Here is a 21,269-nt window from a genome sequence, read left to right as displayed (position 1 = left end):
TGAATCCTCTTCAGTTTCGTTCACCATCTCCTCCTCCGCTTATCTTTGAACCGTGGTGTCCCACAGGGCTCTGATCTAGGGCCCCATCTCTTCTCATTCATTCATTCATTCAATCGTATTTATTGAGTGCTTACTTTGTGCAGAGCACTGTAGTAAGCGCTTGGGAAGTATAAGTCAGCAACATATTGGGACGGTCCCTACTCCTCCTTCACCCATTCTCAGGGAGCTAGCTCATCTGCTCACATTGTTCGCCCCACCTGGAACTCGCTCCCCTTCCTGATCTAACAGGCCACAGCTCTCCCCCTTTTCAAAGCCCTCCTAAATCACCACCACCTTCAAGAAGGGTTCCCTGGATAATTCACAGCACCTTAGTTGTGAAACTCCAACAGCCACAATTAACATGCGTTTTTTTTCCTCAGTTATGAAGAGAAGTGTTTTTATTCATATTTTCATTTGTATATTCAATGATTTATTCTGATACTTCATCCTGATATCCTGTCATATCCTCCTTCGCACACTATTTGTAAAGAGTTTCTGCCTGTTTAACACCCCCCCACCCCCGCCTTTAATTGTGAGCTCCTTGTGTCTTGTTTTGGTTCTCTTCTCCCACCGGTTGGTGCTCAATAAATAGCATTGATTGATTGAACTTGATTGATTGATTGATAAGCGCTTAGTACAGTGCTCTGCACACAGCAAGCGCTCAATAAATACGATTGATGATTGAGGACAGCTCACCATTGTTCCAGTTCCTCTAAGAACACAAGCCTCACAACATATTGTTCAAACTGCCTTCATTGGCTTTGAAATGCATTTTGTCCACTTTCAACTACCTAGTAAGGGGTTCGTATTGGTATTTTGGTTCCGTTTTACATGAATCACCAGCAAAATCAATAGACTGATACTATGACTTCCATGAAATTATGCCTTTCCTTAAAAATATGTGCTTAGGAAGCTGAGGGAAATTATGATGACTAATTATCAATCAATCAATCAATTGTATTTATTGAGTGTTTACTGTGTGCAGGGCACTGTACTAAGCGCTTGGGAAGTACATTTTAGCATTGTGTGGTTTTCCTTCTTTTGATACTTTTTTTCGCTTGAGCCTCTCTTGAAAACGATTGAAACAGTAAGCAAAAAATATCTTTGAGTTTGCTAGAAACAATATAAATACACTCTTTGGCCACTTGCGCAGGTTCTTCAAGGTTACGATGCTTTCCTGAATGATGCTTACAACTGGGAGCTCCTGATCTGGGAACTAGCTTTGTTGCTCTTCTTATTGCACCTGGCCTCTCTGGGTTCGGAAACTAACAAGAAATATAGCAATATTTCAGTATTGCTCACCGAGCAGGTATTGTGGTGTTTCTCACCTGATTTTGACATTGTTGGTGTCCTCTTTTAGAAATTATAAGACACAGAGAAGTTAACTTCCCCCACAGTCGCCCAGTAGGCAGAGGGAAGAGCTGAGATGACAATGCGAGTCTCCTGACTCCCACTCCTGTGCTCTTTCTAGGAGGCCATACTGTTTCTTAAATTATAAAAGTTTCGGTAAATGAAGATGAGATTAGAGAAAGTACAAGTGGTAAAAATTTAACATTGGATAGTCAAAGGTGGCCCATTAATGCAATAAATATTGAGTTTTCTTAAGGCGGGTAATGGACACGCAGATGATCGCTATGGTACTGTTACCAGATATGCTTGAATTTGTCCTCGTAGAGGTTGAAGGCCTGCTCCTTTAGCTTGTGTGTAACCTGAGCAGAAACACATGGGATGCTTCCCCTCCCGCCACTGTATGGAGGCAGGGCCCTGCTCCCTGACTAAGCCGTCATTTCCCCTTCTCCCACCTCCTTGGGCATCGCCCTGATTTTTCCCTTATTCACCCCCCACCACTCAGGCCCACAGCTCTTAGGTACGAATCTGTGATTTATTTATATTTACGTTCATCTCCGTCTGTAGACTGTAAGCTCTTTGTGGGCAGGAACTAAGTCTACCAATGCTATTGTACTCTCCCAAGCGCTTAGTTAGTGCTCTGCATACAGGAAGCACTCAGTAAATATAACTGATTGATTGATTGATTCTCCCCTCAAGTTTCCCCCCGATCCATGCGAAGAAGCTGTCAAAATTCACCTCAGGTAAACTAATGGCCAGGGCTGGGGGCATGGATTTTAAGCCTCCCCCTTATCTACCTATGGGCACAACTCATAGTTTCAGTCAGTGGTACTTATTGAGAGCATCCTGTGTGCTATCCTAAATTCTTGGGATAGTACAGCAGAGTTAGGAGACACAATCCTTTGCCCTGCCCTGAGGAGGTCACAGCGTAGTCGGGGAGACAGAGAAGCCACATGGCGTAAGTGGCTAGAGCACAGGCCTAGGAGTCAGAATAATAATAATAATAATAATGGCATTTATTAAGCGCTATGTGCAAAGCACTGTTCTAAGCACTGGGGAGGTTACAAGGTGATCAGGTTGTCCCCCAGGGGGCTCACAGTCTTCATCCCCATTTTACAGATGAGGGAACTGAGGCCCAGAGAAGTGACTTGCCCAAAGTCACACAGCTGACATTTGGTGGAGCCGGGATATGAACCCATGACCTCTGACTCCAAAGCCCAGGCTGTTCTCCACTGAGCCACACTGCAGGACCTGGGTTCTAATCCCGGCTTTACCACTTGTCTGCTGTGTGACCTTGGGCAAGTCACTTAACTTCTCCTAGCTTTACCTCATCTGTCAAATGGGGATTAAGACTGTGAGCCCCTTGTGGGACATAGACTGTGTCCAACCTGATTAGCTGGTGGTTCTAATCCCGGCTCCTCCATTTGTCTGTTCTGTGACCTTAGGCAAGTCACTTCGCTTCTCTGTGCCTCAGTTCCCTCATCTGTAAAATGGGGATTAAGATTGTGAGCCCCACATGGGACAAAATAATAATAATGCAACCTGAAGACATGCGATGGGAAAAGAGGAAGGTTATGTGTCAGGGGTCTGTTATAAATGGTCTGCACCTGCTGTTTTCTGTTCTCACTAACCTGGTAGGCTCTTCTTGCAGTGGGCAGCATTTTACTGTAATATTGACCCTTATATCTGGTCCTTCTCGCAGGTGAACTTGTATCTAAAGATGGAAAAGAAGCCCAATAAGAAAGAACAGCTTACGCTTGTGAACAACGTATTAAAGCTGGCAACTAAATTACTGAAAGTGAGTAATTGCCTGTGCTGATTTTTGCTACCGCCCCAAAATCGGATCTCTCGGGTTTAACCTTTTGTACCGTAGATACGTTGCGTAGGAGTTCGTCCTTGGTGTTTATGAAGGTTGCAGCTTGGCATCTTGATATATGAGACATCCTCTGGAGTTCGGAGGAAGGGAAGGAGGGAGGGAAGGATGGAGGGCGAGTTCTTCGGTGTGGCTGTTTGGGCCCTCTGTCTGCCCTGCGTTATGCAGCGGTAGGGATTATCCATCAATCAATTTTATTTATTGAGCACTTACTACGTGCAGAGCACTCTTCCAAGCGCTTGGCCACAGTACAATAGAGTTAGCAGACACCTTCCCCGCCCGCAACGAGTTTATGGTCTAGAGGGATTACGTCTTGCAGGTCACGGGTTCTAATCCCGGCTCCGCCACTGTGTGACCTTGAGCAAGTCACTTCACTTCTCTGCACCTCAGTTACCTCATCTGTAAAATAAGGATTGAGACTGTGAGCCCCATGTGGGGCAGGGACTGTGTCCAACCTGATTTGCTTTGTATCCACCCCAGCTTTAGTACAGTGCCTGTAAGTGCTTAACAAATGCCATAATCAATCAATCAATCAGTCGTATTTATTGAGCGCTTACTGTGTGCAGAGCACTGTACTAAGTGCTTGGGAAGCACAAGTTGGCAACAAACTTATTAATATTTTATTCTCATTAATAATAACATTATTATAATATATAATAATATATTATTATAATATACAATATATAATGTATTATATATAATTATATATTATATATTATATATAATAATATATTATTATAATATACAATATATAATATATTATTATATATTATATATAATATGAATTATATTAATATATATAAGTTGCCACTGAAATGGTGATGCACAAAATATTATGCCATGTGTGTATGTGCCATGGAGAATTTTATTTACAGTGTTCCTTTGCCTTTCAACGAAATATCCTTTAGATATAAAAAGCCTTAGATTTGAGAATGTGAAGTGCAGTGTTCATGTTTATATATATATTATTATAATTAATATTATAATAAATATATTATTATTATTATTATTATTCTCTACAGCCCACAGTTCAGAGTGCTCGGAACTAGGCTTAAAAAATACTTTTGATCCTAATACTCAAAAAACATCCCGTACCACTTGTTTAACTTCAGTATTTCCTTGACTCTTAGGAGTTGGACACACCTTTTAGACTCTATGGACTGACCATGAATCCTTTAATCTACAATATTACCCGAGTGGTTATCCTTTCTGCGGTCTCAGGAATTATAAGTGATCTCTTAGGATTTAATATAAGAGTAAGTATTATAAGCATCACTCTAGTGGTGTTTGACTCTCATCATGATGCGTTTTATATATCAGAATATTTCATAAGGTATTGCCTCTTCCTACCACCATCTTATAAGATGGAAGTGGCAGCGTCTTCTTGCTAGCTATGCGGTTACGTTCTGGTTCAGCGTCCTTTTTATTCATTTTAGAGTAAAATTATTATCATTTGGCTTCCCTCCTGCTCTGAAGAGCCTAGTTGAGGCAAGGGTAGCATGCTGGTGGCCATCCCTGAGTGGGATACAAAGCCAGCCATTAGCACCTTGCTTTAGACCAACAGCTTGGGCCCCTTGGCATAGCCCCCCACCTCTTTTGGTGATTGTGAGCTTTCAAGTGTCCAAGAAGATTATCAACTCCTCTAATCCATGATTAGTTCTACCTTCCAGCTTGATGTCATAACTAAAATAATGGGATCGTGGTTGTTCTTTCCTTAGTTGTGGAAAATAAAACCGTGAGCCGAAAAGCGTGCTGGGACCATCTTCCCTCGCTGTCTTACAAACGGATGGCCACCGTTGGAGTGAGAGACCCGCAGCTGAGCCCCGTCTATAAACAGTGTTTTCCTGGGAACAAAGTCGTCCCCCAGGGAGAAAGGCATCGTCCTTATAGTTATGAAGGAGTGGGAACAATTGGAAGACAAATGACTTCCAGCATGTTGTGGTAAGGCAGGAGCAATTTACTAAATTAAGACAGTCATTCCAGTTTCTTCTGTCCTCTGAGTTATATTTACATGGAAATAGAGTTCTAAATGGATCTAGTTTGTGCCCAAAAGCATGAAACACAGCTCTCGTACTAGTAGAAAGCAACTACACTTCTCTTCCTTTATATGCTATGGAATTGAAGAGTTCCGTTCCACGGCTAAGAATGAATTGAAAACATCTTAGGCTGTCTCCAAATAAAAAGAATCCTATTGGAGTATTGCAGAGTTTCTTGTCTTTCTTTGTAAAAAAAAAAAAAAAAAAAGTAATCTTTAATAGGAAAATTCTGATGTTAACTTCAAAAACATAATGGAATCTGAATTTTTTGATAATTCCTAGTAACCAGCAAAGTTGCCACTGAAATGGTGGTGCACAAAATATTATGCCATGTAGAATTTTATTTACAGTGTTCCTTTGCCTTTCAACGAAATATCCTTTAGCTATAAAAAGCCTTAGATTTGAGAATGCGAAGTGCAGTGTTCATGTTTGACCTTCTACTACACTGGATTTTAAGAAAGCAATCTCTCTCCCTGGCTTAAACTGTCTGCTTTTGGCTAACCTGTTTCAGGATAAAATGAACAATGATACCACTTAATGATATATATACTTTGGGAGGCCAAAACAAAGTCTTCTCTAATATCGGAATTGTAAAGAGAACGTGTGTTGGTGAGGGGGTGCCAGTGGTATTTGTTGGGCATGGATTATGTGCATAGCAGTGTACTGAACACATGGGACAAAACGGTTTCTGCCCTTGAGGAGTTTAGAGAAAGACATAAATGATTTTGAAATAATGGAAAAAGGAGGAAGGACAAAGATGCAACCGGTAAGGGCACAAGTATGGAAAGATGAAGAAGTACCAAGAATATGGGTATTGATAGCTATGGAAGCAAGTGTTCAGGGTGGTTTTTTTTTTTGTTTTGTTTTTTTTTTGTTGTTTTTTTTTGTTTTTGGATGGCATTTATTAAGCGCTTACTATGTGCAAAGCACTGTTCTAAGCGCTGGGGAAGTTACAAGGCGATCAGGTTGTCCCTCAGGGGGCTCACCGTCTTAATCCCCATTTTACAGATGAGGTAACTGAGGCACAGAGAAGTGAAGTGACTTGCCCAAAGTCACACAGCTGACAATTGGCAGAGCTGGGATTTGAACCCCTGACCTCTGACTCCAAAGCCCGAGCTCTTTCCACTGAGCCACGCTGCTTCTCTGGTTGCTTCGCTGGTTGCTGGAAAGGAATCAGGGAAATGCTTCTCTGAAGGTGTGGGATTCCAGGACAGTCTTGGAGGTGGGAAGAAACGCAGTTTGACAGACTTGAAGCTTTTCTTCGGCTTCCTTATTTTCAGCCTGTGCTCTCTGATAGCTGCTAATCCAGAGCCTGAAAAATTTTGGTGCAGAATGTATTGCAATAAAAGGAAGTGGCTTTCTCCCCATGACAGTAGAACCTGAAAGAGTAGTCTGAAGTCGCCTCGGCCTTGCCTGTACACCTGGATAATGGAGTGCTCCTGCCTGTGAACTTTGATGCAGGTAAGTAATACAGCTTATTTTTAAAAAATGGGTAATTAAAAGCTCTTGGATCTGGCAAGGAGGACTGAATTTTGGGAAGTGTTTTTAATCAATCAATCGTATTTATTGAGCGCTTACTGTGTGCAGAGCACTGTACTAAACGCTTGGGAAGTCCAAGTTGGCAACATATAGAGACAGTCCCTACCCAACCGTGGGCTCACAGTCTAGAAGGGGGGAGACAGAGAACAAAACCAAACATATTAACAAAATAAAATAAATAGAATCAGCATTCCACTTTTACTGCCTAGAATTTTTTGTTTAAGGTTTTTTTTCGGTTCTTTTGGAAGGCTTGGTTGAGTGTGACTTCTATCTTGCCTTGGAAGCATTATTAGTTCTTGGTAAGCATTTTTTTTTTTATTTTGGTCAGTTGAGTTCACACTAAATTTATGCCCTATAGTTGCTTGGGAATTACTTAATTTGAATCTAGTTAGACTAAATTATAGCAACTGTTGAATTGGATTGTTGTTTATGTATGTTTGTACATATTTATTACTCTATTTTACCTGTACATATCTATTCTACTTATTTTATTTTGTTAGTATGTTTGGTTTTGTTCTCTGTCTCCCCCTTTTAGACTGTGAGCCCACTGTTGGGTAGGGACTGTCTCTAGATGTTGCCAACTTGGACTTCCCAAGCGCTTAGTACAGTGCTCTGCACACAGTAAGCGCTCAATAAATACAATTGATTGATTGGTTTCTGACAAACCTGGCAGTTTTCTCCAGCCGCCTGTCAGTCTGAAGAGACCTGAATATAGGGGCAGGGTGTATGTGTCATTGGTTCTGCTGGTATCCCACCCAGACTCAGATTGAAAGCTTAATTCAATTTAATGTAAAACTTAATTTGATTAATTCAATTTAATATAAAACAATTTAAATAAGCATCTTTTAGTTACTGAAATGCTGACCTTATATTTGGGTTCATATCGATATTATAAGCCCACTCGGGAGTATGTGTGAGGTTTTTTTAATTCTTAGGATTGGTGGATATTAAATGCACAGGCTAAATTCAGTGTCCAGGCTAATCTTATTGTTGCAACATAATAGAACACCACCTGTTACCAATCTCAAATAATTTAGGCCCATGAAGCCCTCCCGTGAATTCTGATAGAAACAGGCCGACATCCTCATCTTTTGTGCTACAGGGAGAGCAATGACACACACATAAGCCATTTAATGCTTTGCTGCTGGTGTCCATTTCCCTTAAGGGTCATACCAGGTACTTGGTATGTACTTGGTACATATTTATTACTCTATTTATTTATTTATTTATTTATTTTACTTGTACATTTCTATCCTATTTTATTTTGTTGGTATGTTTGGTTCTGTTCTCTGTCTCCCCCTTTTAGACTGTGAGCCCACTGTTGGGTAGGGACTGTCTCTATGTGTTGCCAATTTGTACTTCCCAAGCGCTTAGTACAGTGCTCTGCACATAGTAAGCGCTCAATAAATACGATTGATTGATTCATTGATTGATTGGTATTAATAGGGATTTTAAGAATTTTTAGGAATGTGATTTTTAGAACTGTACATCATGTGTTTCACTGTTGTGCCAGGAAAGGAGTTCCAGTCTTGAGCACCTAAACAGAGCTTAGCATTGCATTAATACTTCCCAAGCGCTTAGTACAGTGCTCTGCACATAGTAAGCGCTCAATAAATACGATTGATGATGATGATGATTAGCTGTTGCATACTCTTCTACTCAAATGTCTAAAGGGCCTAGCAGTCAGAAGGACCTGGGTTCTAGTCCCAGCACTGCCACTTGTCTGCTGTGTAACCCGAGGCAAGTTACTTAACTGCTCTGTGCCTCGGTTTCCTCATCTGTCAAATGGGGATTAAGACTTCTGAGCTCTACTTAGGACAGGGACTGTGTCCAAGCCAATCATCTACATCAGTGCTTTGAAGAGTGCCCGGCACAGAGTAAGCACTTAACAAAGGCTATTATTATTGTTATCATTATTATTAATGCACTAAAGACTTAAAAATGGTTTACAAACTACCCAGTGTGATATCATCATCATCATCATAATCAGTTGTATTTATTGAGCGCTTACTGTGTGCAGAGCACTGTACTAAGCGCTTGGGAAGTATAAGTTGGCAACATATAGAGACGGTCCCTACCCAACAGTGGGCTCACAGTCTAAAAGGGGGAGACAGAGAACAAAACCAAACATACTAACAAAATAAAATAAATAGAATAGATATGTACAAGTAAAATAAATAAATAAATAAATGATACGGATCATACAAATTTGCTTTGAGAACATCTCTTCCCATACTAAGCAGAAATGTCACACTTTACATCAGGAATTCTTCCTTCTATGTACCATTTCATATTTTATCTGTACATATTTATTACTCTAATTACTTATGTTTTACTTGTACATATCTATTCTATTTATTTTGTTAATATGTTTGGTTTTGTTCTCTGTCTCCCCCTTCTAGGCTGTGAGCCCACTGTTGGGTAGGGACCGTCTCTATATGTTGCCAACTTGTACTTCCCAAGCGCTTAGTACAGTGCTCTGCACACAGTAAGTGCTCAATAAATACGATTGATTGATTATTTGTGTCATCCAAGGAACAAACTGCACTTCAATAACAAGCAGGGCTCCAAGCCCTCTCCTTCCCTCATGTGAGACACACTGCCTGTTCTGTTGGGTAGGGACTGTCTCTATATGTTGCCAACTTGTACTTCCCAAGCGCTTAGTACAGTGCTCTGCACACAGTAAGCGCTCAATAAATACAATTGATTGATTGTAACAGAGTTTTTTGCCCCTCTATCTAAGAGATGCGCAATCCAAAGTTGCAGTGTGCCTCAGAGACTAGGAATGGGGCAGGTTTTTTATTTTGGATGTATTTAAGTGCTTACTATTTGTCAAGGACTGTTGTAAGAGTTGGGTAGATACAAGTTATTCAGGTCAGACTTAGTCCCTGCCCACATGAAGCTCACGGACTAAATAGGAGGGAAAACAGGTATTGGAATCCCTATTTTACAGCTGAGAAAACTGAGGCAGAGAAAGTTGCAACTTACCCTAAGTGGCGGAGGCAGGATTAGAACTCAGGCCCTCTGAATCCCAGGCCAGTGTTCTTCTTCTTGAGAAGCAGCGTGGCTCAGTGGAAAGAGCCCGGGCTTGGGAGTCAGGTCATGGGTTCAAATCCTGGCTCCGCCACTTGGCAGCTGAATGACTTTGGGCAAGTCACTTTACTTCTCTGTGCCTCAGTTCCCTCATCTGTAAAATGGGGATGAAGACTGTGAGCGCCCCCCCCCCCCCCCCCCCCCCGCCGTGGGACAACCTGATCATCTTGTAACCTCTCCAGCGCTTAGAACAGTGCTCTGCACATAGTAAGCGCTTAATAAATGCCATCATCATTATTATTATTATAAACTGCGGAATGAATGGCTCCCTCTTAGGAAGGAGAGGTTGCCCCTTACAGTTTGGCTTCAATTTTCTCCTCTGCTTGATAAAGAGCAAAAAACTTTTTTTTAATCTATGTCATGCTACCTTCAACTCTGGCAAAAGTCTTCCTACCGTGCCATTTAGCTCTTGGGAAGCTAATGGCTATCACATGAGTTGAATCCCTTAACATAGGGGGAATTGGCCAGCAAAGTAGTGCCTGGGGTCTGGGTTACAGGACCTTCTAGACCGTGAGCCCGCTGTTGGGTAGGGACCGTCTCTATATGTTGCCAAATTGTACTTCCCAAGCGCTTAGTACAGTGCTGTGCACACAGTAAGCGCACAATAAATACGATTGAATGAATGAATGAACAGCCAAACTACTGGTGAAGCAAAAGTCCTTGGGTACTTACTGTAGATAAGTATTATCTGAGTCCCTGCCTATAAATACCAATACATTTCTCATACTTACTTGTTACAACAAATGTTGAAAATGGCTCAACTGTGCCTGTAGACACATTTTATATATCTTTTTATATCATTTTATATATCCAGTGCTTAGAACAGTGCTTTGCACATAGTAAGCGCTTAACAAATACCATTATTATTATTATTATTATCTTTGTTTGCAAAGGCATTTGTCCATTCAGTTGGAGGCTTGTTAGCAGCAACAAAAATCTTGCTCACGTTAGCATTTGTTCAGTTTAAACAGTGGCATGATATCGAGAAATGTGACAGTCCATAAGACCGTAAGAATAGTTTTATAGTATTGCTCCCTGAGGACTTTTGACATTGTAGTTTTCATTTTTAATTGATACGTCTTCATAAATTATTTCTAGAATGCAATTGAAGGAAATGGAGTTGTTTCCCTGCCATTCCAAATATATTGAAACAAGCCTAGGTCTAATTCTCCTACAAGACCTACCGTCTTCATTCTCCCCTCCAACCCCCTGACACCAAGAAAACTACACAATAAGACAAACTTATTTTTGTAGCAAACTGTTTATGGAAAGCTATTTCTTTACAAGTGAAAGGTGTAAAATGGCAAAGGAACCCGAGTTGTATTTAAATCAAACTAATATCACGCCTTATATACAGAAAAAAGACCCTACACAGACAGCTTTTGTTGGATTTTAGTTGATCGTTTAACTCATAGATTTCTGTCCCTTGTTCATCTGCATATTTTAATAAATGGAGCTTAGGAGGGGCTAAGGGGGAGGGGTCAATTAGAGAATTCCACATTAACAAAAACATACAGCAAAATTATTTTACAGTGCAAGAACTGAAGGCCATGAACTGGATCTTTTGTAATATCTATATAAAAAATAATGAGCAATTTACAGGTCTCTCTCTAATCAGAACCTCAAGTATATATAAAGGTGCTGTACACTATATAAACATTTACAACCAGTACATCCATTTTTGCTTAGCATTCCAAGGCCACATTGCTAAGTCGTTATACAGTCAGTACAGAGTCAGGGTCTCAGAAAGGAAGGGTCACATCAGACTAACGTACGACATCAACTTATGCCACGGCCAACAATGAGGAAAAAAATGGGATTTGTGGAGTTAAGAGGAGAAAATAAACCATTTCAGAAGTGCTAAGTAACTTCCTAACACTTAGGTTGGCTCAAGTTGTTACGACAGGAGAGTGCACACGGTGGAAAGGAAATATAAAATTCCCATTTAGGGAGCCAGGTTTAATAGCTACCTACTGAGGATAAATCCGGAATCGCGACGTTTCACAGTTAGAGGGGTTTGTTATGTACATTGAGTCCTACAGCAACTGGAAGGACTCAGACGGATTAAGATGATCCAGACGGACTATGAAATCTACCGATTCTAAAAATATTCTTCGTCAACTTTGCTATCGGATTTTACTTCTTGAGTTTGGTAAATCATCTCTACGTTTAAAACTAGCTCTGCCTCAATCACAGATGTAACTTCACTAAACTTTAAAATCATAAGTATTTTGAAAGCTGAGCAAATGTTTAGTCTTTTGAGGATCGCACATCCAACAAGTATTTCTGCTGTTTCAATATTCATTTTAATTTTGCTTTCTTAAAACCAGACCGATAATCCTCCCTGTGGAACAGCTTCCCAGACTTCATGGGATCAGCACCGGTTCTATCCTATGTTACTTCTAATGCCTGCAAACACCACCAACTAATGGTTGCTCTACCAGGAATTGGGACAAACTAACCTGAACAGGTTTGGATTTTGTAAATTGTAACATCGGGTACAGGAAGTTATTCAGCTTCTCTTCGGAAAAAAAAAAGGTGCTGGGGACTGTTTTCAAATGCTTCTCTAGCTTTAGAGTTACATCATCATGAAACACGAAATATAGAAAGGGATGATCTTAGTTACTTGGAAATAGAGTAAGGTTGGATAAAACACTGGGAAGAGTGCATTTTATGACCGACGTTAATGAATTCCGAATGTGAAACTAGAAGTTAAACAGTGGGTCTTAGGGTTACCAAAAGCGCCTTACCCTAACTTTCTAATGAAAGAATGTATTTTGAGCTGCTTAACGTCCACTCTTTTGGGTAGCAGGCTATATTTTTCCTTTAAAATCTGTGGGTTTTGTTGTGTTGTTGAGTTAAAAAATAAATGCCAGTTAGGGCACTAATAGTGGTGTAAAAAAAAAAAGGCTTTTGCCACTTTCCAATGATCAATTAGGAGTATCTCCTTTTCGGTCAACCGGCAACAACCTAGAAGTTTTTCCCTCCTCACACATGCAACATGCTATCGAAGACATCAACTTCCAAATCGAATCTAGCTTTCCCAATACTGCAAAACTGGAAGAAAGAGGGTGAAAATCAAGGTGGTACAGTAGATAACTTGGCACAAGGACGAAGGGTGAGTCATAATCACACCGGCACTAGAGACATACCATTTTTTTGTTCAGACATTCACAACACGATTTGAAAGCGGTAGCAGTGCAATGTCGGATGAGCAGCGGAACCCCTCCCGCGAGGGAGGGAGGGTCATGACCTTTGTGGGCGCCAGCTTCTTTTTAGCAATCCTAAATGAAAGGTCCTTCATGCAGCCTAGTTAATTCAGAGATCGAACCAAAGTCTGTCTCTATACCTGTTTTCCAGGATTCGGATTGTTAATTTGGAAAAACCACACGGTTTTCAGTTTCAGAAAAATGGTCACATCCGTTTCTCGGTCACCCCCGCGGTGCTTGGGACTTTACCGGCACTGGGAACCTTCCATGGCCCGGGGGTAATTGTTGCTTTCTTGACTGGAGAACTGCTGTCAGGTCTGGACACCCCATTATCTTTGGTTTTTTCAATGGTCTCCAGTTCTCTTTCCTTGAGGTCTTCTGTTCTGGGCAGAGCGACAGGATCTGCAGGTTCTAAATGGAGCTGCCTGTCGGAAAGTTTGCCGCTTCCAGCCGCCTTCTTGCCATCTTCAGATAGTTCTTTCTTTAGGGTGTCGTAAGCCTTTTTGGATGAAACCCACCTCTCCTCCATTCTCTGGCTTTTTTTCGCTGGAGACTGGGCCTCGTTCTTTCCAGGCTGACTTGGCTTTATGTCTTTCCAGGGAACACCTGCTGTTTCCTTTCCATCTTTAATCCGTGCTGCAGGCTTCGCTGGTAATTGATTTTCAGTGTTCTCTTGGCTTCTGCTCCCTTCCACCTTTGGTTGCTTCTTGGGGCTGGCAGATCTTCCTCTGTTTCTCCCGAAACGATCTCTTCCAGAGGCAGCATCCGTGTTGCCGGGCGAAACTGTGTTCTCGACTTTCCTCGGACTCAGTGATCGATCTCTGGACCTTCTTTTGGGCCCGTCTTTTATAGGATCGTAATCCTTTTCTCGTCCTCCCGAATATCTGTGGCTTGATTTTTTTGGACTGGCCGATCTTCCTCTTCTCGCAACGGCTCTTTCGGCTTCTAAAGGATTTTTCTTTTTGCTGCATCTTTGATTGCAGATGGGCGAAGCCTTCCTATTCACATTTTTCTGGACAGAAGGCTGATGCTCTAGCTCAGTCTGGTTTTCAGTTAAAGTGCTTTTCTTTTCAGTGTCCTTTAAGTCTTCCACCTTCTCACACATCTGAACTCTCATGAGAGCTTCTTCAGAGACTGGCAGTTGAGTTACTTCAAATGTGGAAGCAGTATGCGAAGGGGAGGAAAATAGTGGCTGTTCATCATAAATTATACTTGAAGATGAAGGATTAAAAACATCCCAATCGCCTAGAAATGAACAAAGTCATTTTAGCCTCATCAATTTAGGAAATACGAACATTAAGAAAATGTTCTACTTGTACACTATTCTGAAGTATACTTTCTGGAGTACTGAGATATGTTTGTTACATACACACTTATACTGGACAGGGAATAGGGTACATTTGCACATATGCCAACAATCTAATAAAACGGTTTGAATATTTAACTATACCATGCTTATGGTAACGGTTCTTAGAAAGAAATGCTTACTATAGCTGTCAGTTTATTTTAAACAACTTTAGCTACTGTTTCTGGACAAGCCAGAACAGTACTGCCAGATCTCTCTCCAATAAACAGAGGACGATGCTGCCGTTTGCATGTTTTTTTAATTGCGGCTACTAGGCAGAATTTGGGGACCTGGGTGTCGAGCATTAGTAAATAATTACTCCTGCAATAATTTTTCAAATTCAATGTCACAAGGAAACTGAAAAGTAGAAGAAAATGTGGAAGTAGATTCATTGTTCAATAGCATCGTATCTAATTAAAAAATAGAGTGAAGTGGATCATAAGACATGCAAATTTACCAAGCCTTTTTAAGGAAAGACCAAGAAAAGCCCTGAAAGCCTTAATGTTGCTCAGGTTTCACGTAGGAGCACAGACCGGAAGGAGCCAGACCTGAAGAAGGAAGAGAAAAAGCCTAGGACGATGTACAAAATCACAAGAGTAGTCAGCAAAGATGTCACCAAGAATGTGATTGTGGTATTTTTTTTTTAAAGCAGAACACGAAAGACAATATAGAATCACAAGGCTGGAAGGGACTGTGAGCTCATTTAGGCCGCGCCTACACTTGCTCTACCAATAGAATTTGAATTACTCTATTTATTTATTACTCTATTTTACTTGTACATATCTATTCTATTTATTTTATTTTGTTAGTATGGTTTTGTTCTCTGTCTCCCCCTTTTAGACTGTGAGCCCACTGTTGGGTAGGGACTGTCTCTAGATGTTGCCAACTTTCCCAAGCGCTTAGTCCAGTGCTCTGCACACAGTAAGCGCTCAATAAATACGACTGATTGATTGATTGATAGTGCCGGGTTATCACAGCTGCAACAGGGCCTCCGTTTCTGCCCCCACCTCTGGGGATGGATGGGTTGGTGCTTGCTTATTTGCACTGCGGTGGGCCATCCTGGGCTGAATGTCTGCCTCACCCAAGTTCTTTTACCTCTTTGCCTCCCTGCATTAGAGCTGCGGGAAAAATAAAAAAACATCCAAGCCTTAAACACCACTGGCCTCACCTTCTTATTCAGTCCCTGAAGGGGCCCCGGCCCTCAGTCGGGCTCTGCCCACAGTGTTGCTGCAGTGGCTTTTCCACCATCGCGGTGATTTTCAAATTATTTAAGAATGCTGAAAAACACCCCGGGGCGAGGTAACACGCTGATAGATCCCCGGTCCGTGCCCCAGCTTCCTGACAGGACTGGTCAATCAATCAATCAATCGTATTTATTGAGCGTTTACTGTGTGCAGGGCACTGTACTAAGCGCTTGGGAAGTACAAGTTGGCGACATACAGAGACGGTCCCTACCCAACAGTGGGCTCACAGTCTAAAAGGTCCTAGTTGTTTAAGGGTACCTTTCACCAAAAGGCCTCCATTTTCTCAAAGTACTATTTGGGATAGAATTCAATAAGTGACAAACTTGTCTTAATTGTTCTGAAATAAATCGCTATAATTATCATCATCATCATCAATCGTATTTATTGAGCGCTTACTATGTGCAGAGCACTGTACTAAGCGCTTGGGAAGTCCAAGTTGGCAACATATAGAGACGGTTCCTACCCAACAGTGGGCTCACAGTCTCAAAGGGGAGACAGAGAACAAAACCAAACATACTAACAAAATAAAATAGAATAGATATGTACAAGTAAAATAAATAAATAGAGTAATAAATATGTACAAACATATATACATATATACAGGTGTTGTGGGGAAGGGAAGGAGGTAAGATGGGGGGGACGGAGAGGGGGACGAGTATAATTACAGGTAGTTCATTTGCCTACATTGTCTTAAGTACATTGTTCAAGATAGTTGCAGTGCTAAAGCACTAAGCGTCGAATGACTTTCGATAATGACTTTCATTTTCATTAATTCATCATTGATGCCAATTTGTACTTCCCAAGCGCTTAGTACAGTGCTCTGCACATAGTAAGCGCTCAATAAATACGACTGATTGATTGATTGATTAAGAAGCTTCAAACGCATCACGTCATACATTTCCTTCAGTAATATTTACTTCTTTTCTATTTTGTGAATTGCTACCGCACGCCCGGCAGGTTCTATTTGCAAGCTAAATCTCCATCTTCCCTTCTCTGCACATGCCTTATCCCCTCCTCAGCTCTGCGTCTGAAAGTACAGGCAGACTGAGGTCACACTTTCTCCAAGCATTTCAGTGCTACACTGGGAAACCACTTCTAGGATATTTTGAGGGTTTTTTTTGTCATCCGAACCGGACTACAAGCTCTCCACATCGCTTAAATCTTCTCCTCCCTCCCCGTCAGCCCATATTTAACGACGCCTTACCATGATCAGGTATCAGGCCAGTGCCTGGCCTCAAGAGAAGAAGGACTTTGCTTCCTCCAGCCTGAATCAGCTCAATGGCTCGGGTGTGAGTGATCCCCTGGGTGGGCTCCCCGTTGATTTCGACAATCTGGTCACCAACCTGAAAGGTAAGAATCACGCGACGCAGGATTACCTGGGAGTTCTTGGCCTCCCAAGCCATTCAACGTGTTCAAAGAAGCCCTTGCCAAATGGACAGCTTTTCCTCAGTGAAAACTTGAGTATTCTCTAAAGAGAATGGTCACGCCAAGTAGTTAATGAGCTCTGACTGGACAGTTCGAATTAGAAGTACACACATTGAAATTTGCTCTTTTACTACTGGTTTTAAAATGGTTTTACACTAAAACTGCCTAGTTAGTACAAGATGAGTTAATAGAGGGCAGAAGCCTAAGAATCAGTGAACTTGAACTCTGTTTCCATCTTCTCCACCTGTGAAATAGCCTTATATTTCACAGCCCCTCGGCTCTATTTTTCACAAAATGTCTAACGAATCTCAGAGAGCTTGGGGCGGCATTTGAACAGCCAATGGCCAAAACACAGGGAGGCCCTAAAGAACCGTTTTTTGTGATGTGATTAGTTATGAGTAATTATTTGAAACCGAACAAGTCCCCTTGTGGTATGCCGGCCTACAAAACTCATTCCTGGGGACAAGCTGCTAAAAAGGGCTGAACTTTATAAACGGCTGAAAAGCATTAATACGGTTTTTGAAAGCACTGCATCCTATTATTGCTTTACATTTTATTGTTGTTTTCTAGGAACTCATCCTAGCTTTAGCAACTGCCAATGTGATGGGCATAATCTTGATTCATGTTGTCCAGTTCAACCATAAAGAAATTGGCCCCAGGACTGATTCAGCGGGGATACAATTTGAATCATTTCGCTCTGATTACCCACTGAGCCATTTACCAGATTGACTTGGTCCCATACATCATCATCATCATCAATCGTATTTATTGAGCGCTTACTGTGTGCAGAGCACTGGACTAAGCGCTTGGGGAGTCCAAGTTGGCAACGTATAGAGACAGTCCCTACCCAACAGTGGGCTCACAGTCTAAAAGGGGGAGACAGAGAACAAAACCAAACATACTAACAAAATAAAATAAATAGAAGAGATATGTACAAGTAAAATAAATAAATAAATACATGATAGAGGTATGCAATTAGCCTAACTTGCCACTGGATGTCGCTCTTACTTAACATTACTAGCTTAGGGACACAACCGGCACAATCATTAAATGACAGTTTTTTGGGGTTTTTTTTTTTTTTAAAAGGATCAATGTATAACTTTCCCATAACCAGATAATGCCGGAGACGAAGTGTAGCGGGGACCCTGTCATATCAATTCCATCTGTCACTAGGATGGGTAATATGTCAACTTGTTGACATATGTTGTCAACATGTTGTCAATATATGACTTGTTGTCATATGTTGTCAATATGTTGTAATATGTTGCCAACTTGTACTTCCCAAGCGCTTAGTACAGTGCTCTGCACACAGTAAGCGCTCAATAAATACGATTGATGATGATGTCAAGTTGGGCAAGATCCTAGAGCATCTGTCAGCTGTGTGACTTTGGGCAAGTCACTTAACTTCTCTGTGCCTCAGTTACCTCATCTGGAAAATGGGGATTAAATCCGTGAGCCCCACGAGGGGCAACCTGATCACCTTGTAACCTCCCCAGCGCTTAGAACACTGCTTTGCACATAGTAAGCGCTTAATAAATGCCATTATTATTATTATTATTTACTAATACTTTTTCCTTTTTCCTTCCTTGCACCCGTCTCCTCCTTCCTTACGCAACAGATGTGATTATATCCCCCCTAGACTGTAAACTCGTTGTGGGCAGGGAATGTACAGTGTTAAGCACACAGTAAGCGCTCGATAAATATGATGGATTGACTGACATATCAATCAATCATATTTATTGAGCGCTTACTGGGTGCACAGCACTGTACTAAACGCTTGGGAAGTCCAAGTTGGCAGCATATAGAGACAGTCGCTACCCAACAGTGGGCTCACAGTCTAAAAGGGGGAGACAGAGAACAAAACCAAACATACTAACAAAATGAAATAAATAGAAGAGATATGTACAAGTTAAATAGAGTAATAAATATGTACAAACATATATACAGGTGCTGTGGGGAAGGAAAGGAGGTAAGATGAGGGGGATGGAGAGGGGGACATACAATACTCTTCGTCATACTCACCTACCCAATTTTTCTGGCTCTGGGGTCTATGGCTCTCAACTGCTGCAATCTCTCCCAAGTTTTCCGGAAGAAAAATGACGGCAGGGCCCTATCTCACACTGTGTGGAAATGAAGGAGTCTATTCTTAACCCTGCCTCTGGCAAATCTGCTCTTCGAGTTCATCATCAACGTAATCTCCGTGTCCTCTAATTGAGTATAATAGCGGTTTACTGAGTGCCTCGCGTGCTCAGAGCGCATTCTACAGCTTTGAGGATGGAGCAGAAGTAAGAGAGAATGATCCTTGCCTTGAGGAGATTACACTCTAATCGGGGAGACAACTGGCAAAGTGGTAGAGCAGATAAAAATACTCTGAATACTGAGATGGTTGATGGGATGGCAGGACTGAAATGTTCGAGGATTGATTAGGCCCCCTCCAGGAGTTGTCTTTCTTGGAGAACTATCAACCGATGGTATTTGAGACCTTAATAAGGGTAGAGCACTGTACTGAGCGCTTGGGAGAGTACATTACAAATGAGGCGGTAGACGTGGTCCCTACCCACAAGGAGCTGTAGCTCTAGAAGGTGAGACAGGCGTTTAAATCAATTATAGACAAGTACGTAAGTACCAATGGGGAGAAGGTGGGGTAAATCATCATCATCAATCGTATTTATTGAGCGCTTACTATGTGCAGAGCACTGTACTAAGCGCTTGGGAAGTACAAATGTCAAATGCGGGTACATACCTAACTGCATAAGACAGGCAGAGAGGAGAGGGAGTAGGGGAGATGAGTGCTTAGTTGGGGAAGGACTCTCGGAGGAGATGTGAGTGCTTAGTACAGTGCTCTGCGCACAGTAAGCGCTCAGTAAATAACCACTGAATGAATGAATTTTAATAAGGCTTTGAAGGTGGCGAGAGGGGTGGGCTGTCAGCTGAAGTTCCAGGCCAGAGGGAGGAGATGGGCAAGGAGTCAGTGGCGACACAGACAAGACTGACGTAGAGTGAGAGTAGGGTGGTAGAGGAATGAAGTGTGTGTTGTAGGAAGCCAGCAAAGTAAGACAGGATACTTACTGAACTGAGTGAGTGCTCTAAAGCCAATGGAAAGGAATTTCTGTTTGCTGCAGAGGTGGATGGGCAACCGCTGAAAGTTCTTGAGGAGTCGGGCAATGTGGACTACGAAGGGATGGATACGGTTTGGTAAAAACGGGCCCGAGGGCGGGAGTTGCAAACTAGGAATAGTTACTTTTGCCTGGGAGGATGAAAAGGATGAGCTGGGGTATAGTAGAAGAGAGCAGAGGGGCAAGAATGAACTAGTGGATGGACCCTATAATGTTTATAAAACCTATGCATTCTGTCTCCACTGGGTAAGGAAAAGCTAAACAAGAAATTATTCATTTTTCAAATTTAGTGGTGTTAATTTTGACTACGTAGGACGAATGGCTTTCGGGAGTCCTGTCAATGTGCCTGTTCTCCGCTGTCGAATTCCCAACCCAAGAGCCAAAGCCGTGGACAGCGGGCAGCACTAGGAAACCAACTCACGTGAATCCTCCCATCTTTGATGGCGGGGCCGTCCTCGGCCAGTCGAAGGATGAAAAGCCCCATGTTATACTCCTTTCCTCCACGAAGACTGAATCCAAAGCCCCTTGAACCTCTTTCCAGTTCCACTGGGTAACAGCCAAGACTCTGAAAAGGAAAAGAAGCAAAAGCTGAAAACATGGGGATGGTTTTTTTTTTTTAAAAAAAAACAAAGATGAAATGAGGACCCGTACTTTATGGTTGGGTTATTTTTATTATAAGGGGGGGGGGAAAAAGCTCCATTCAGAGCAAAGCAATCACATCTTCATTGCATTTCTAGGGTAATGGGCAGTGAGGGAATGGCAAAAAACAGATAGGTGGAATGTGAAGGACAAAGACTGACCTCTGAGCAGGGGCGGCTACAGAAAATAGCTAGAGCAGGTGGCAATGTCGTCCCCTGAGCCCCCTGCCCACGCCAACCAAAATCTAGGGCTGCGGCCTGTTTGGTCTGAGAGGTTAATCACCACCCTTCCAGGAGGACTGCACCATCAGTACTCCCTCCATGCCACCCCAAAACCCCCAGCCACGAAGCTTCACTTATGCGCC

General features: G+C 42.0%; 2 protein-coding genes across 7 annotated transcripts in view; one reads left to right on the top strand and one right to left on the bottom strand.

Moving 5' to 3' along the window:
• PHTF1 (putative homeodomain transcription factor 1) overlaps positions 1 to 5,455 on the top strand; it is a 44,876-nt gene extending 39,421 nt beyond the window's left edge. For all 4 annotated transcript variants that reach the window (XM_038748986.1, XM_038748985.1, XM_038748987.1 and 1 more), the window contains 4 exons: positions 1,193 to 1,348; positions 3,089 to 3,184; positions 4,390 to 4,515; positions 4,978 to 5,455. In XM_038748986.1, the coding sequence (XP_038604914.1) occupies positions 1,193 to 1,348; positions 3,089 to 3,184; positions 4,390 to 4,515; positions 4,978 to 4,998 (399 nt within the window). In that variant the 3' untranslated portion in view covers positions 4,999 to 5,455. The remainder of the gene's footprint in view (positions 1 to 1,192; positions 1,349 to 3,088; positions 3,185 to 4,389; positions 4,516 to 4,977) is intronic.
• Positions 5,456 to 11,178: 5,723 nt separating this feature from the next.
• Positions 11,179 to 21,269, bottom strand: part of MAGI3 (membrane associated guanylate kinase, WW and PDZ domain containing 3) — a 189,931-nt gene continuing 179,840 nt past the window's right edge. For 2 of the 3 annotated variants that reach the window (XM_038749323.1, XM_038749324.1), the window contains 3 exons: positions 20,688 to 20,831; positions 16,930 to 17,068; positions 11,179 to 14,381 (listed from right to left, as the gene is read on the bottom strand). In XM_038749323.1, coding sequence (XP_038605251.1) covers positions 13,342 to 14,381; positions 16,930 to 17,068; positions 20,688 to 20,831 — 1,323 coding nt within the window. In that variant the 3' untranslated portion in view covers positions 11,179 to 13,341. Of the gene's footprint in view, positions 14,382 to 14,938; positions 15,030 to 16,929; positions 17,069 to 20,687; positions 20,832 to 21,269 lie in introns of all 3 variants that reach the window. The other variant, XM_038749325.1, reaches the window with a different exon arrangement.

The sequence above is a fragment of the Tachyglossus aculeatus genome, chromosome 7 (assembly GCF_015852505.1).
Source record: "Tachyglossus aculeatus isolate mTacAcu1 chromosome 7, mTacAcu1.pri, whole genome shotgun sequence".
NCBI classification, from domain to species: domain Eukaryota; kingdom Metazoa; phylum Chordata; class Mammalia; order Monotremata; family Tachyglossidae; genus Tachyglossus; species Tachyglossus aculeatus.
Note: the sequence above shows the minus strand (reverse complement) of the source record. Positions and strands in the feature narration are given on the sequence as shown.